The sequence below is a fragment of the Medicago sativa genome, chromosome 6, assembly GCF_051527215.1.
Source record: "Medicago sativa cultivar Bolivia chromosome 6, Bolivia_mono, whole genome shotgun sequence".
Lineage (NCBI taxonomy): Eukaryota > Viridiplantae > Streptophyta > Magnoliopsida > Fabales > Fabaceae > Medicago > Medicago sativa.
Window position 1 is genome coordinate 81,694,385 of NC_140754.1, and position 16,231 is coordinate 81,710,615.

Sequence of the window (16,231 nt, forward strand, 5' to 3'; positions counted from 1 at the left end):
TTATCTAAGGCATGTACACAATTTCTACATCAATTCAACAAGTTTTCATCATCTAATCATCAAATCTCTCTCAAAACCGTAATTCTCAAATTCTCATAAACTCAACCTACAACATGTTAAATCTAATTATTAGAATTACAGACTTAATTTTACTGAAAGTTAGTCTCACCCTTACCTTAGAATTATCAATTGACAGCCCTTCTCTCTTCTCTTCTCTTCTCTTCTCTTCTCTTCTCTTCTCTTCTCTTCTCTCTAAACCTTGTTTTCTCCAAAAACTGATCGTACGATCTATGTCTTTTTAAACCTAACTTCTCTTATTTATAACCTCTCATCTAATTTCTCTTACACCTCAAAATTTCTCTTTTCCTCATAATCATATTTATTTCTAAATTAAATATATATCTCTCTCCCACTTAATAATATTAATACACCAAATAACAAATATACCTCTTCACTGAATAACAAATATATTTATACACCAGATAACATATATATTTCCACACAAAATAACAAATATATTTCTACACTAAATAACATATATATTTCTACACAAAATAACAAATATATTTCTACACCAAATAACATATATATTTCTAAACAAAATAACAAATATATCTCTATATCAAATAGCAAATATATTTCTACACAAAATAACCCCACAACTTAATATTTATTTTATTTTCGAATCTTATTTTATTAAACAATAAAATAAGTCACAATGTCTCATAAATTTCTCTAAAATCATATAAATCACACTAATCATATAAATATATTCTAAAACTCATTTAAAATAATTAAATAATCGAAACGAGCGTTACACAATTGGCCCAAAAATTTTGAGGGGTCAATTTATTATTAGTGAAGAAATTGAGGGGTAAATTTACAATTTCCAAAAAATTAAGGGTCAATTTGAAAAATTTGAGGACCAAAATGTAAAATTTGAAAAATTAAAAGAATGAAGAGATTTGAAATTCTTTGTTTTTAGGTGTCATTTGAAATTCTCTAAATTTAATTTGAGCAAAATAGTTCATAAATTTTCATCATTTTAAAAATTCTCCAAATTATCCTACAAACAATGGAGTTCACCTAACATTATTTGTATTCAGTCAAAACATTACATTACCTCAAAACATTTCACATCCAAACACAAAACAGCTGGAAATGTCAGTTCAATAGATGTGATTAAATATTTGTTTGGACACAAACACTACAAATATCAAAACGACTTTTGACTTTTAAGGTCTAAACGAAATATCAGAGCTCTCAATTCATTTTTAGGTTCCCACATAAAAATGTCAGTTTGATTTTTAAGAAATTGACATTGATTTTTAAGGAATTCACATTAGTTTATACAAGTATTACTAGTCTTCATCCACCTATCCATCCTTCATTGATGGGTACACGTTAAGGATAATGAATAACTTTGAAGGCTGTTCTGTGAATGGTACAGTTGGTGATTGGTGTCCACACATACAGATGTAGAAAATTCAAAGGAAGTGTCCTACATTGGTCCATATAGAAGATGAGAAGGAAGTTTCAGACTTGACATGGTACTAAACGCGTAGACTTTGGTAGCCAAAACTTGAGAAAATATATGAAAGACTATCAAATTTTTTGGATATATGCATGACTAACTGTCTTTAATTATTTTTTTTTGAAGAAACTGTCTTTAATTATTATATTTGAGGATGCTCCTTTTATATTTAATTTAATTTTTGTCATTGTATGAATATTAGTTATACATGCCTGCGCCAATATATTTTTTTTTTTTATCTTTATAAACAATTCTCACAGCCTTCCAATTATGTATTATAAGGTCAGGTGGTTTAGAAGAATGTTTTACATTCCCTCAAAAAAAAAAAAAGAATGTTTTACATAAAATTATCTTCAATTGAAAATTTATATTCAAAGTCATTTTTCCAACGCCTTCAACATAAAACAAACTACACAAAGTTGTATGACTAATTAAGCATAAAACAAACAGGTTTAGAATGAAATATATATAAATTTTCTATGTTACTGTTGTATGGCTAATTAAGCATTCAACATAACAACCTACACTAATAATTGAAGACATTCAAATCCATTTTTAAAGCAAAAATTTGACTCTGTAATGAGCAAAACTAGTGTTGGTTGGGGATTTAATGGCTTTTAAGGCTGTTGGTTGATTTTTGGGGTACAGATATTCATTACTATCACCTACTAGTCTTCATCAAACTTCTTTTACTTACTTTCTATCCACATTCTTTGTTATTTAGCACTGATTAATTAACTAACACACTGAAAAATTACACGCAACAGAAAAATGAAAGCAGTTGAAAACTAAAACTTGTAAAAAGTCTTGTAGAATGTTTTTTTTTACCTAGGATACCAATGCAACATTTATTATTATTTTTTTACATAAAACCCTATATCGAGCATTAGGAAAAATCAAAAAGAAAAATAAAAGTTCACTTTTATTCGGTTTTCACTTGTTTATTTATTTAAGTTTTGTCCAAAAGTGGAACAGTAATCACATTGAAGAAATTAGCATGAAGAGGAAATGGCCAGGAAGTTTCACAGATCATTATTGTCATAAGTTTTTCTCCTTCTTTTATAGTTACATATTGAAGACATCACATCACATACCACAAACTTAGTCATTCATATTCTGCATTCTCAAACTCTTTTCATCCAATTTCTCTCAATTCTCATGGCTACCTCTTCCTCTTCATTCTCCTCTGCATTCACTTACCAAGTGTTCCTTAGTTTCAGGGGCGCTGACACTCGGCACGGTTTTACCGGCAACCTATACAAATCTCTTATTGATAAGGGAATCCATACTTTCATTGATGACAATGATCTTCTCAGAGGAGATGAAATCACACCATCACTCGTTAAGGCCATTGAAGAATCCAGGATTTTTATTCCCATACTTTCTGCCAACTATGCATCTTCTTCATTTTGTTTGGACGAACTTGTCCACATCATTCACTGCTATAAGACTAAGGGTTGTTCGGTTTTGCCTGTTTTCTATGGTGTGGATCCTACTCACATACGACATCAGACTGGGAGTTATGGTGAGCATCTTACTAAGCACGAAGAGAAGTTCCAAAATAACAAGAAAAACATGAAGAGGTTGAAGCAATGGAAGACGGCTCTTACCCAAGCTGCTAACTTGTCCGGCCACCATTTTAGTTCTCATGGGTATCAACATTACTTAAATCTGGTTTTTACTTTTTTTTAATTTCTTTTCCCCAATAATCTCGTCTTCAAGCTTAAAAAGGAAACAAATTTTTTATTTATGTTTTTAAACAATTATGTTATTTACATGTCAAAACAGTTGGAATTGTATACTATATTCTCAGTACATGTATGTGATTGTAATTAATGTAGTATGTGTACTAACTTATCTCTTGGACATGAATAGATATGAATACAAGCTTATTGAGAATATAGTCGAAGACATCTACAACAAGATCAATCGTGTTTTTTTACATGTTGCCAAATATCCTGTTGGATTAGAGTCTCGAGTACAAAAAGTGAAATTGCTTCTTGATGAGGGATCTAAGGATAAGGTCCACATGGTAGGACTTTATGGTACTGGAGGCATTGGTAAATCAACACTTGCAAAAGCAATTTATAATTTTGTTGCTGATCAATTTGAAGGTGTATGCTTTCTACACAATGTCAGAGAGAATTCAGCTCATAATAACCTGAAACTTCTCCAGGAGGAGCTCCTTTCAAAAACAATTAGAGTGAACATTAAGTTAGGAGATGTTAGTGAAGGAATTCCAATCATAAAGCAAAGACTATCTAGAAAGAAGATTCTTTTGATTCTCGATGATGTTGATAAACGGGAGCAGCTAGACGCTTTGGCAGGAGGACTTGATTGGTTCGGTTGTGGAAGTAGAGTCATCATTACCACTAGAGATAAACACTTGCTAAACTGTCACAGGATAGAAAGAACATATCCCGTAAAAGGGCTATATGGGACTGAAGCACTTGAATTGTTGAGATGGATGGCTTTTAGAGACAATGTTCCTTCAGGTTTTGAAGAAATTTTAAACCGTGCAGTTTCATATGCTTCAGGACTTCCCTTAGTTATAGAAGTAGTGGCTTCAAACTTGTATGGAAAGAGCATCGAAAAATGGAAGAGTACATTAGATGGATATGAAAAGATTCCAAATAAAAAGATCCAAGAGATACTTAAAGTAAGCTATGATGATTTGGAGGAAGAGGAGCAAAGTGTCTTTTTAGATATAGCTTGTTTTTTCAAAGGATCTAGATTGAGTGAGGTCGAAGAGACACTTCTTGCTCACTATGGTCATTGCATAAAACATCATGTTGAAGTGTTGGTTGAAAAATCTCTCATAGAGATTAATACTCAAAGCCGTTGGTCATATAATGATGGTGTGGCATTACATGATTTGATAGAGGACATGGGTAAAGAAATCGTCCGACAAGAATCAAGTAAAGAGCCCGGAGAACGTAGTAGGTTATGGTGTCACAATGACATAGTTCATGTTTTACAGAAAGATACCGTAAGATTGATATCTATGAACAATTTGTTATTTTAGTTGTATCCATGATTTTCGCTCTTTATGGACATATATATGATCATCTTATACTAGGTTTTTTTTTTTCACTTCAATACATGTATATTTCTATAAATATTATTTGTATTGTGGCTTATTCGTATATTTTTTTGGTTAAAAGGGAAGCAGTAACATTGAAATGATATATCTGAATTGTCCCTCGATGGAATCCTTAATAGACTGGAATGGAAAGCCCTTCAGGAAGATGACAAATCTCAAAACTCTTATCATTGAAAATGGCCGTTTTTGTAAAGGTCCTATAAATCTTCCAAGTAGTTTGAGATTTTTGAAATGGAAAGGATGTCCTTCAAAGTCTCTATCATCTTGTATTTCAAACATGGCAAGTGAAATAAGTTCATTTTTAAATTGTGTATATTTATAAATTCAGTATTAGATTATAATTATAATTATAATTTTAACTTATTATTTATTTTTTATGCAGGAGTTCAATAATTTGAAATTCATGACATTGGACGATTGTGAATATTTAACCCATATACCCAATGTCTCCGGTCTTTCAAATTTAGAAAAGTTCTCATTTCGAAATTGTGCTAATTTAATTACAATTCACAATTCAGTTGGGTACCTAAATAAACTTGAAATCTTAGATGCATATGGTTGCAGAAAGCTCGTAAGTTTTCCACCCTTACGGCTTCCCTCTCTTAAGGAATTTCAACTCAGTTGGTGTAAGAGTCTCAAGAAATTTCCAGAATTACTATGCAAGATGTCAAATATAAGAGAAATTAAGTTAATGGAATGTCCTGACGTAGAAGAATTTCCATTTCCATTTCAAAATCTCAGTGAACTTAGTGATTTATTGATATACAGATGTGAAATGCTCAGGTTCCCAAAACACGATGATAAATTGGATTTCATAGTGTTTTCAAATGTGCAGACGCTCGATATCAAAAACAGCAATCTCTCAGATGACTGTCTTCCAATACTTCTCAAGTGGTGTGTTAATGTGCAATGTCTAAGCTTATCAAAGAACAATTTTAAAATTCTTCCCGAGTGCCTTAGTGAATGTCACCTTCTTAAGTATCTTTATGTGTCTAAATGCCAATATCTTGAGGAAATTAGAGGGATTCCACGGAATCTCGAACACTTGGATGCAGTGAAATGTTATTCATTGACATCCTCGTGTAGAAGAATGTTATTGAGCCAGGTTTGTTGTTTTTTCTTGTAATAGTATTCGATATATAGTATTTTATATATAATTCATAGTGTAATAATATATTTTATGTTAAACTAACAGAAACTACATGAGGCTGGATGTACTCGTTATTATTTTCCAACCGGAGCTGAGAGGATCCCAGATTGGTTCGAGCACCAAATCAGGGGACAAACAATTTCTTTCTGGTTTCGTAAAAAGATCCCTTCTATTATTTGTATTCTTCTTCTTCCGAGAACTAAGCTGCTTCCAAGATTCAATTTGTTTATCAATGGCCGTAGAGGTGATTATTCTTCTGATTATTTATCGTATTGTCCCTCTTACAAGAATCTGTCAGAACATACATTTTTGTTTGATCTGAATTTGGAAGAAATCCGTGAACATTTCAGTCCCGTGTCTGCAATGAACAATGCACTTTTAAAAAATGAATGGATCCATATGGAGCTTAAGTTGGAGAATTTCAATCTTCCTGAAATTGAGATAAAAAAATTAAGCAGTGCGCAAATTGGAATCCATGTGTTGAAGGAGAAAAGCAACACGGATGAGGATATGATATTCAGCAGTCGTAATAGGAAGAGAAAATTAGATGAAAATGTCAATGCTTCATTACCACAATTTCATCCTGCGCAGAAAAAGCATGGATTTGTAGAAGTGGAAGTTACAGAGACAGAAATTTTGCAGCAGCAGTATCTAGCTTTAGTGTCAGACATGCAGAACTTGGTGCTTACTGAAACAAAAGAAAAGGAACACCATCTAGCTTTAGTGTCAGGCATGCAGAACTTGGTGGTTATTGAAACAAAAGAAAAGGAACACTGTGACTAGGTACATCAATATCGTTATTATAAACAAATTAATTGTTTAACTAACATGTGTTTGTGTCTAACACCAACCCGACATGGACGCATATTATTACTTTCAAATATATTATTTTCTCAAATTTCAATCACTATCGACGAATCAGTGTCAGTGTCGAGTTTGGTGTTCGTTCTGCATAATGCTTACCAACATTTTGTTATTTATCTCCCTGTTCTAATGGTTCAAAATGTCGAAATGAAGATTCACAAAGAGTTTGCAACTGCTCAAAGTTCAACAAGTAGACTATCTTATTTTAAATTTTATCCACTTTAAGCTTACAAACTTGACAATTTATGTTAAAGTCTTCATGAGGTATTATAAAGAGTTAAGAGAAATCGGTATGGTGGATTGAATCGATCTTTTGAGTGAAATCGTTAGTAGCCTAAACACAGTATTAATGGTTAACGAATAAATTTTTGAATATTCCTCTACATTTTGTTGATAAAGTTAAATGTACTATTAGTTGGTATACACTAATCATGAGCCTGTATTAATCTAATTAATTATGAAGCTAAATGTACTAGTAGTCACTTTTCACAGGGGTTTCTACATTTAGTTGATGAAATTAAATGTACTGTACTATCTCTCCCAATGTCATATCATTTCACATATGGAGAAATTAATAGCCTATATGCATTTTTTAACTTTTATGTGAAGCATAAAGTGCATATCGCTCAAATTTCATGAACACATTTTACCATATCACACAAACATTCTATAGACGAAATTATGAGTTCAACTTCCATCCAACTGCTATAGGCATACGGAAAAGAATCCCTGAAAATGATTAGTTTGTATGTTGTTGAAATTTACATGTTTGGATGGATATAAAAGCTAAATCAAGACAATTTAGGATTACAAGCTATTTAATGTAATGTCGTGTGGTCACACCGATATATAACAAACTTTCAAGTGGGCCAGATTATATAAAATCCAAAGATAAAAAGGTTTCAGAATATATACTAACAACTTAATTTAAAATGAATGACTGATATATATTTATTCAAACCTTCTTAATGCTTCTGTTAGGAAACTTTGTTGACAGTCTGAAGCTGAAAACTGAAATGATTCAAATTAATTTGGGTTTTCTACTTTGCCGAATAGCTAGGCCCTGATTTCTTGTTTTTGCAGCCAAATCATTAGGAATAATATGGCATGGACCTTAATATAAATAATATAGACACTAATCAAATTGTCGATAACAGGAACAACTTGTGACTAAAGCAAATTTACTTGTTGAAAATGCAGCTTGGACAAACAATACATTGTGATTAGCAACAGAGCAGAATAACTGAGACAGCAATTGTCTGTGTGTTTCCTGTCTACATCCGCTTCTGCGAGATGGTATTGCATCTGTCTGCAGCAAATATGCACAGTTCAGGAAATAGAAACTTATTGGTTGGTAGCCCTCCCATAATTCATTCCAAAGAAATGTGCTTTCACCATTACCTATCTCACTTCTAATAAGAGTTGCAAACCAGTTTGGTTCAATGTCAATATCCCTTCCAATTCTATTGGTATAGTACTTTTGGTTCAAGGCAATATCCCCTTTACAATATAAAATTGATATAGGAAAATTGTTCTAAATATTCTCTTATAAAGTTGAAAGCAAAGTCAATTATTTATTTTGGTAAAATACAATAATCTATTATTTGCTAAGGGTTTTACAGTGGATCATCTGGATATTCATTTATATCTTCTAATTATTTCTGTCTTTATATATTGTAATTACTTAGAATATGGAACGTATGGGTAGCATGTGTAAAGCTGGCTGTTACAGGTTTTTTGGCTCACGAATCTAGATATGGTTAATTTTGACATTTGTTTTCCAGAATTCATGGAGGATGTTTGTGCAGTCTAAAATATTGTTGGAATTTGATAATAGGACCTGAACAAATGTATATATATTTTCGGGGAAAGTGCTTAAAATTAGTAGATAAAGGTTTTAAATAACGGCTGCAGTCAAGGTTGCGGTCGCGTATAGGATTTACGAGTGTTCCAATACGAATTGCGGTTGTCGCGGTGTGAATTAATCACAACATTGCACAACTCTTAAATCATAATAGTAACTTTAATAATTTAAACTAGAGAAAGATTTGGAGTTCTAAACTATATAAGGAGATAACTTATGTAATTTATGATCAAATATGTACTAAGAGTATGATTTTAATCTATCTCAATTAAAAAAATGTCCAGATTCTATGTCTATTGTCATAAACGGCAATATTTTGCGGCTGTAACGGCGTTTCGTCATGATTTTTGTTCACTTTGTAAAAATGGTAAAAAAGGGTAACATCCGCTACCTATACCTTTTTGTCGTGGCCTTTTTCTCGGTAACGGACCGTTTTTTAAAACCTTCATAATAGACTGCAGAAGTGAACAATTGTGAGTAGTTTTTATTATTTCCATAATTGCATAATCTCTAATTTGCTTAATTGTGAGTATCATACCCATAATCCATCAGTGTGTACTATTCTTCTTACAGAAAACTAGTTTACAAAGGAATTAAATATCACAACTTTCTATTCATTGTCCAATCATATTATCTCTCCATTCATTCTGATGCTTCCCTTAAATTTTTACCTTTTTTTTTTCTTCTTTAAAATAATCGCATTGCTTTATGGAAAGTGATGGTTACTTTACTAAAGATAGGATAAGGGAAGGAAGTTTCCCAGTTGTTAAAAGTGTAGAGTAAATAAAAAGCACAGGGTCCTACTAATAATAGAATGAAAACTTGAGAAAAAAAATGGAAGAGAATATTAAGCTTTTTTATGCATTAGTTAATTAACTAGCTAGCAAGTTTAATATGTGATATATCAGAACTTTTTGATTCATTAGTTTTTTTTTTTGAAAGGTTTTGATTCATTAGTTATTAAGCTGTTAGATTTTTTATGCTTTTTGATGCCTAATATCTGCCTCCAATCTGATGCTTCCCTTAACACAACCTTTCTTATTCACAATTTATATCAGTCAAATTTTTCAATTAAAAATATGAAATAGTATTAGGGGAAATTATTATTAAACATAAAAAAATTTGATATCAAATAAGGTATCATTTGGTTTGTGTATTTTTTAAATATGTGTTGATAGTAGAAAATAAAAAGCAACTGTTAGACAGAGAAATACAGTTATGTTGAAATAACACAACTAGTGTACTCAGAAAATAACACTTCGTTATTATTCTTCATTTTAAGTTTGTTATTCCTGTCTATTTTTCTGAGTCCACACAACAGCTTCACTTATTTTAAGATGAAAGATTGTAGCAGTAAAAAGAAAAAAGTTTAAGAAGTCTAAAAAGGTGCCACGACTATATACTGTATATTAACAAAACAACAAAAATAATGGTTTTGTGTGGAGTTCCACTAAAGAAAAAGTTGAACAATAATTGATCATTTTAGCAAGATGTGAGGGGGAAGGAAAAAGGAGGTGCTACAATAATTTCGTTCCATTTTTATACATTTACATACACTTTTGAGTACTCTCACTACCATTTCTTCTAATGGCGCTCCTTCTTCTTTCTATTCCTCCTCCAATGATTTCAGCTACGATGTGTTCATTAGTTTCAGGGGTACCGACACTCGACACGGTTTCACCGGTCATCTCTATAAAACTCTTCGTGACAAAGGAATCCGAACCTTCATTGATGACAAGGAGCTTCAGAGAGGTGATGAAATCACACCTTCGCTCCGCAAGAGCATTGAACACTCGAGGATTGCCATTATTGTATTCTCTGAGAACTATGCTAGTTCTTCATTTTGTCTAGATGAACTTGTCCACATCATTCATTGCTTCAGAGAAAAGGGTACCAAGGTTATTCCTGTTTTCTATGATGTGGAACCTTCTGACGTACGACATCAGACTAACAGGTACGGTGAAGCACTTGCTGAGTTTGAAGAAAGGTTCCAAAATAATAAGGAAAACATGGAGCGGTTGCAGAAATGGAAGATAGCTCTTAACCAAGCTGCTAACTTATCTGGCTATCCTTTCAAGTATGCCTATTCATTTCATTCTTATTTTGCTTTCTTATGTGTATTGTTTGTCTTCAATTTCAATTCATTTTATACTTAAATGTTAAAGAGGGAATATATGTTTTTAGAGTTTTCTTTCATGTTTAGAAAGTTTGTTCTTTCTATGTTGAAACAATTTGAATTGGGTGTCATTGGGTGTAATTGTGATTCTGATGCATTTGCTCAAACTTGTCTGATTCAGGAAAGAGGAGTATGAATATGAGTTTATTACGAAGATAGTTACTGAGATTTCCAACAAAATCAAACGTGTTCCTTTAGAAGTTGCCAATCACCTTGTTGTTGAGCAAGAGTCTCAACTGTTCAAAGTAAAGTCGCTTCTGGATGTTGACTGTGATAATGAAGTCCATATGATTGGGATATACGGAACTGGAGGATTGTGTAAATCGACACTTGCTCGAGCAGTTTATAATTTGATTGCCAACCAATTTGAAGGTTTGTGTTTTCTTCACAATGTGAGAGAAAATTCAAATAAATATGGCTTGGAATATCTCCAAGAACAGCTCCTCTACAAAACACTCGGAGAAAAATTTAAGTTTGGACATGTTAGTGAAGGAATTCCTATCATAAAACAAAGGCTACATACAAAGAAAGTTCTGTTGATTCTTGATGATGTTGACGAACTAAAGCAATTGAAGGTTTTGGTTGGAGAGCCGGGTTGGCTGGGTCCTGGAAGCAGGGTCATCATTACCACTCGAGACAAAAAATTGCTATCAGATCATGAGATTCAAAAGATACATGAAGCAGTTGGTTTAAATAAGGAAGAAGCTCTTGAATTGTTAAGAAACGTGGCTTTTAAAAGTAACAAAATTGATTCAAGGTATGATTGTATTTTAAACCGTGCAGTTAAATATGCTTCCAGCCATCCATTAGCTTTAGAAGTAGTTGGTTCCAACTTGTTTGGAAAGAGTATAGAAGAATGTGAGTTTACATTAGATAAGTATGAAAGAATTCCACATGAAGATATCCAAAAAATACTTAAAATAAGCTTTGACGCTTTGGATGAAGAACAAAAGAGTGTCTTTTTGGATATTGCTTGTTTCTTTAAAGAGTGTGATTTGCCATTTGTCAAAGAGGAACTTCAATGTCATTATGGTTATCGCATAGAAAGCCACATTGGAGTGCTGGTTGATAAGTCTCTCATAAAGATTATTAATGGTGAAGAGGGTGATTTTCTGACATTACATGACTTGATAGAGGATATGGGTATAGAAATCGTCCGACAAGAATCAAATAAAGAGCCTGGAGAATGCAGTAGGTTGTGGTGTCTTGATGATATAGTTCATGTTTTAAAAGAAAACACAGTAAGATGGATATCTATGAACAATTTGTTATTTTAGCTTACCATGACTTTGCTCTTTTTGAACTTATATATGAACATGAAAAACACAGTAAGATGGATATCTATGAACTTATATATGAACACTAGTCTATTTCTATCTATCTATTATCTATATGAGAAAACAAATGCCTATCAAAAACTCACAACTGTCCCTGCTTCCTAAATTTTTACTTCACTGTAATTTCCCTTTATTGGAGGGTAACGTGGTAATAAATTTTGAAATGGGAGAACCCTGAGTTTTTTACCACACTCTCACCTTTTTACCCTTTTCATTGCACTGTTAGTTCAATAAAGTGAAGGATACAAATGTTACAAGTAGTTGTATCATTCATTGATTCCTTCTATTTTTCTTACCATGACATTTTTACCCTTTTTTCATTATGCAAATACAAAGGGAGAATAAGGTTAAATTTGTTAATAGCAACAAATTGCATGGTTTCCCGTTTCCAACTGACACAAGCAACCTATTGTCCAACGGTCTACTCAAGTTTTGATGTGTTTCGATTCACTTAAAGTATGTCTTTTTTTGAAAGAATTGCTGCATTTTTTTTTACCAAAACCGTGTTCTTTAACTCAATGTAGAATGGAAGATGATAAAGAGGTTGCTCGTGGTTTTGATAAGATCAAAGACGTTGATGACAGTAAAGATGTGTGGGTCCTTGCTGTGAGGATTGTTGATCTCTGGCCGGTAATTGGCAAATACAAAAGTGAACATCTTGAAATGATCGTTAAGGATGCCGAGGTATCATTTTATTTTCTATCCTATTTCATTCTTTCATTGAGTTAAGTTCAATAACACCTTACCGACTAACTACATATATCAAACCATACAGGGTGATGTAATTCATATTACACTCCCTAAAGACTTTCTTGCAAAGTTTAAACCTCAGCTGATGTTGGATCAAACTTATGAAATGGAGAACTTTAAGGTTAGCAGCAATGACTTGGTTGTTAAGGCTTGTGATCATAGATTCAGGCTCACAGCCACAGGTGCTACTGTGATTGAAAAACAAGATTTTCCTGACATTGCTATGGCAAGCTTTAACTTCAAGGACTTTGCGGAAGTCCTTGCTGGTAAATACAGTCCAGATTTGTTGGTTGGTGAGTATTTGTGTTTAATGACAGATCATTAAGTTTAATTTGTCAAACCATCTAACATCTGTTTTGGTCTTAAATGTACATCAGATGTAATTGGAGCCTTTCAAGAAGTGACAAATACTAACAGGGGAAATGGGAGATTAAGATCGATTACTTTTACCCTCAAAGATGCTAGGTAATTAAATTGAATTACTCATATATTTCATATTGATGGATTATTTTAATTTGTCATATGCAATCTAAAAATCCTGTTGTTCTTGATTATTGGTTCACCTGTCCTTTTGTAGTGCCAATATTCTTCATTGTTGCTTGTGGGATGATCATGCCAAGCTGTGTGCCGATGCCTTCTCCAAATTTGATGGAACTCAACCTCAACCGTATGTAATACTTATAAAACATGCAAGGGTTAAGCCAGAACAAGGTACCTACGTATTTGTCAATTTGTTCATTCATTGGCTTCTAAGAGATTCGACCAATTGGTAACCTAAAAATACCATTATTTTCAGCTCCATACCCACTCTGCTTCACAAATACTTGGGATGGAACTCAAGTTATGTTCAATCCACCTTTACTGGATGTTGCGCTGTTCAAAGAGAAGTATGTTCGATTTAATTATTCATATCCCGTACATGCTCAATATTTTGTGAATATTTAGTGTTGCATAATTTATGTTTGTTTTGACTTAGGTTTAAAGACTTGCCATCAGATGCTCTTTCCTTATCTCAAACATATTCCCAATATAGTCAGGGCTCCCAATTTTCACAAAACACTGATATTATGTCTAATGCCACATTTCTTAGTCTTGCTGAGATTTCTAATATCAGTCAGGTTCTTTTTCACCACTATTATCTTCATGAAATTGGTTTAACCATCTTCAATTCTTTCTCACCATTTTAGACTTTTGAGAACAGGAGTTATCATGTGTCACCGTTGCCGAAGTCAAAAAGTTAAATGCTACCAGACATGGTTGGACTTATGATGGATGCAACCACTGCACTAGAAGTGTCAACCTCGAAGGTGATAAGTGGGTGTGTTATTATAAACATAAAAATGACGAGCCATTGCCAAGGTATATTGTACTGTAATATCACAGCCAATTAATGAACTATGCCTGCTCATTTTCATAATGCACTGTGAATTCACATTTTTGCTATCCCCGCTGATAATGACTATAAGCCTTTGTTGGTAATATTAGATACAAGATTGAAGTCACTGCTGTCCACAAGGAAGAAACAATCAGATTAATCTTCTGGGATGAGTTGTCTGCTTCCATACTCAAGATTTCTGCTGCAGATCTGAGGAAAAAGATGGTTAGGGTGAGTGCTCCATTATGTTGCTTTACTGTTTGTTATCATAATTGCATATTGCTTTTATTCTTTCATGTTTAATCTTTAAATCATATAAACTAGGCTGGCCTTACCAATCCACGCACATACCCAAAAACTCTTGATAAATTGCTATACAAGAAGAAGGTTTATAAAATAAAAGCACTACCAGGAGGAAATCCATGTTCTGTTCTCCAAGTTAGTGAGAGTGAACCACTTCTAGCAAATCTGGAGAAACAATTTGGTGTGGTGGAGGTAAAATCTATACACAATTATGTATATTTCATCCACTTTCAAACTATATACAATTATTTACTACTCTTCATTTCCATACAGACATCTTCAGGTAAGCAGCCTCTTGGACTTGAGATGACTGATATTGGAACTTCAAGTAAGCAAAGTGTTGGACTTGATTCTCTTGAGTTGTCATCCAAGGATTCATCTATGGTTCCTGTTGTAAGTCCCTACATCATATACATCTGTCTATCCTGCCTATATCATATTAGTTATGTTTTCAGATTTTTTTTTTCCATTCTAAATTAAATAGGAGTCTCTTTGCGGAGAAAATGATCTAAATGTAACTTCTTCTACTACTCCGAGAAAAAGACTCTCCATGGATGACACTGATTTTGAAGTCGTACCCGCTACACAAGATGCAGAGCCTACTCAATGTTCAGATACCAAAGTTAGTAAGCCTCCAAGGAATGCCAAAACTCCAAAGATCGAGCGCTAGATGTTTTCTCCATATTTGTTGTATCAAGATCCAGGCTTGCTGATGTTTATGACATTACTATAATGCCACCTTTTGGACTATAAACTATTCTTAACTTTGATATTTTGTTGCTTGAATGTCTTTAGGATGTCCTCATGGAACTTCATTATCCTATATTATGCTATCTATTACCTACTCAGACAATTACTCTACTGATATTTCAGCTTCAATGTTAGTTGAATGCCACTGAACTCATTCATGACTATTATTGACCATCAATCTTATATATTTGGACTGTGTCAATGTTTATATATGTTACTGCATGATTGATTATATGCTAATCTCACTTTTAAGGAAAATGTTTAACAATTATATTGAAAATTCATGAGATTGTCCTCTTAAATGAAATGAAAAATTCTGTTAGAATGTGCTGCATTTTTCTAGAATTCTCTAGAATGCATTAGTAACCTATAGAATGTTATAGAATGATGTACATGCCTAGATTTCTCTAGAATAGTTTAGTATGTTTTAGAATTAATTAATACTAAACATGTAGTATGAAAGTTCATGAAGAATCTAGAAAGAACTATCTAGAACATGACATCCACACTATAAATAGGCAACATGTACTCATTTGTATTCAATCCAAATAATCCAAATAATCCAATCAATCTAATTTGGAGAGCAATACAATATATTCTTGCTCCAAGTCCTCACACTACTTACTACTATATTTCAACTATCAACTAAAGCATTCTTCACTATCCAACTACACTCTAAACTATAACTACTACCTAAACTACTAACAGTGGCATCAGAGCTACGTTCGATCATATATTGGGCGTAGAAAATTTATCCACCTAAATTCCAACCAAACCCTCCTTATATCGTACACAATTTCTAAACTTTTCCCTAAGACATGGCTAATACCATTCAACCCATCATCTATGACTATCCCTACTTTCAATGGTGAAAACTATGATTTTTGGAGCATTAAAATGAAGACACTTTTTTTCTCTCAAGATTTATGGGAGATTGTAGATGAAGGATTTACTATTCTCGTAGACATTTCAACTCTCAATGCAGCTCAGAAAAAGGAGTTGAAGGAAAATAAACAGAAAGATGC

General features: G+C 32.8%; 2 protein-coding genes and 1 pseudogene across 6 annotated transcripts; all 3 read left to right on the top strand.

Moving 5' to 3' along the window:
- The first annotated feature begins 2,622 nt into the window (after window positions 1–2,622).
- LOC146917343 (disease resistance protein Roq1-like) lies at window positions 2,623–8,262 on the top strand. 5 transcript variants are annotated; one of them, XR_015015563.1, is made up of 7 exons: window positions 2,623–3,186; window positions 3,410–4,523; window positions 4,699–4,917; window positions 5,020–5,742; window positions 5,833–6,031; window positions 6,138–6,570; window positions 7,852–8,262. XR_015015563.1 is itself a non-coding variant. In XM_085719156.1 (6 exons), the coding sequence occupies exons 1-5, from the start codon at window positions 2,693–2,695 to the stop codon at window positions 6,568–6,570; spliced, it is 3,288 nt and encodes a 1,095-aa protein (XP_085575282.1). In that variant the 5' UTR covers window positions 2,623–2,692; the 3' UTR covers window positions 7,852–8,262. The 5 variants fall into 5 exon arrangements, 4 of the variants coding, with proteins under 4 accessions (XP_085575282.1, XP_085575284.1, XP_085575283.1 ...); XM_085719156.1 differs by having other exon boundaries at window positions 5,833–6,570; XM_085719158.1 differs by lacking the exon at window positions 7,852–8,262 and having other exon boundaries at window positions 6,138–6,823.
- Window positions 8,263–8,342: 80 nt separating this feature from the next.
- LOC146917344 (TMV resistance protein N pseudogene) lies at window positions 8,343–11,968 on the top strand (annotated as a pseudogene).
- LOC146917345 (uncharacterized) lies at window positions 10,087–15,393 on the top strand. Its single transcript, XM_085719161.1, has 13 exons — window positions 10,087–10,592; window positions 10,813–11,932; window positions 12,553–12,712; window positions 12,804–13,071; window positions 13,156–13,243; window positions 13,356–13,489; window positions 13,575–13,665; window positions 13,755–13,896; window positions 13,980–14,137; window positions 14,264–14,384; window positions 14,478–14,648; window positions 14,730–14,849; window positions 14,941–15,393. Exons 3-13 carry the CDS (start codon window positions 12,554–12,556, stop codon window positions 15,124–15,126), a joined length of 1,638 nt encoding a protein of 545 aa, XP_085575287.1. The 5' UTR covers window positions 10,087–10,592; window positions 10,813–11,932; window position 12,553; the 3' UTR covers window positions 15,127–15,393.
- The last annotated feature ends 838 nt before the right edge of the window (window positions 15,394–16,231 follow it).

What these genes read in the sequence shown, in the direction of transcription:
- LOC146917343 (XM_085719156.1), top strand. Translation starts at nt 2,693, where the DNA reads ATGGCTACCTCTTCCTCTTCATTCTCCTCTGCATTCACTTACCAAGTG. An exon ending in CATCTTGTATTTCAAACATG is followed by an intron (nt 4,918 to 5,019) that starts GCAAGTGAAATA and finishes TTTTTTATGCAG; the next exon opens with GAGTTCAATAATTTGAAATT. An exon ending in GAAGAATGTTATTGAGCCAG is followed by an intron (nt 5,743 to 5,832) that starts GTTTGTTGTTTT and finishes TTAAACTAACAG; the next exon opens with AAACTACATGAGGCTGGATG.
- LOC146917345 (XM_085719161.1), top strand. Translation starts at nt 12,554, where the DNA reads ATGGAAGATGATAAAGAGGTTGCTCGTGGTTTTGATAAGATCAAAGAC. An exon ending in CAGTCCAGATTTGTTGGTTG is followed by an intron (nt 13,072 to 13,155) that starts GTGAGTATTTGT and finishes AATGTACATCAG; the next exon opens with ATGTAATTGGAGCCTTTCAA. An exon ending in TTTACCCTCAAAGATGCTAG is followed by an intron (nt 13,244 to 13,355) that starts GTAATTAAATTG and finishes GTCCTTTTGTAG; the next exon opens with TGCCAATATTCTTCATTGTT.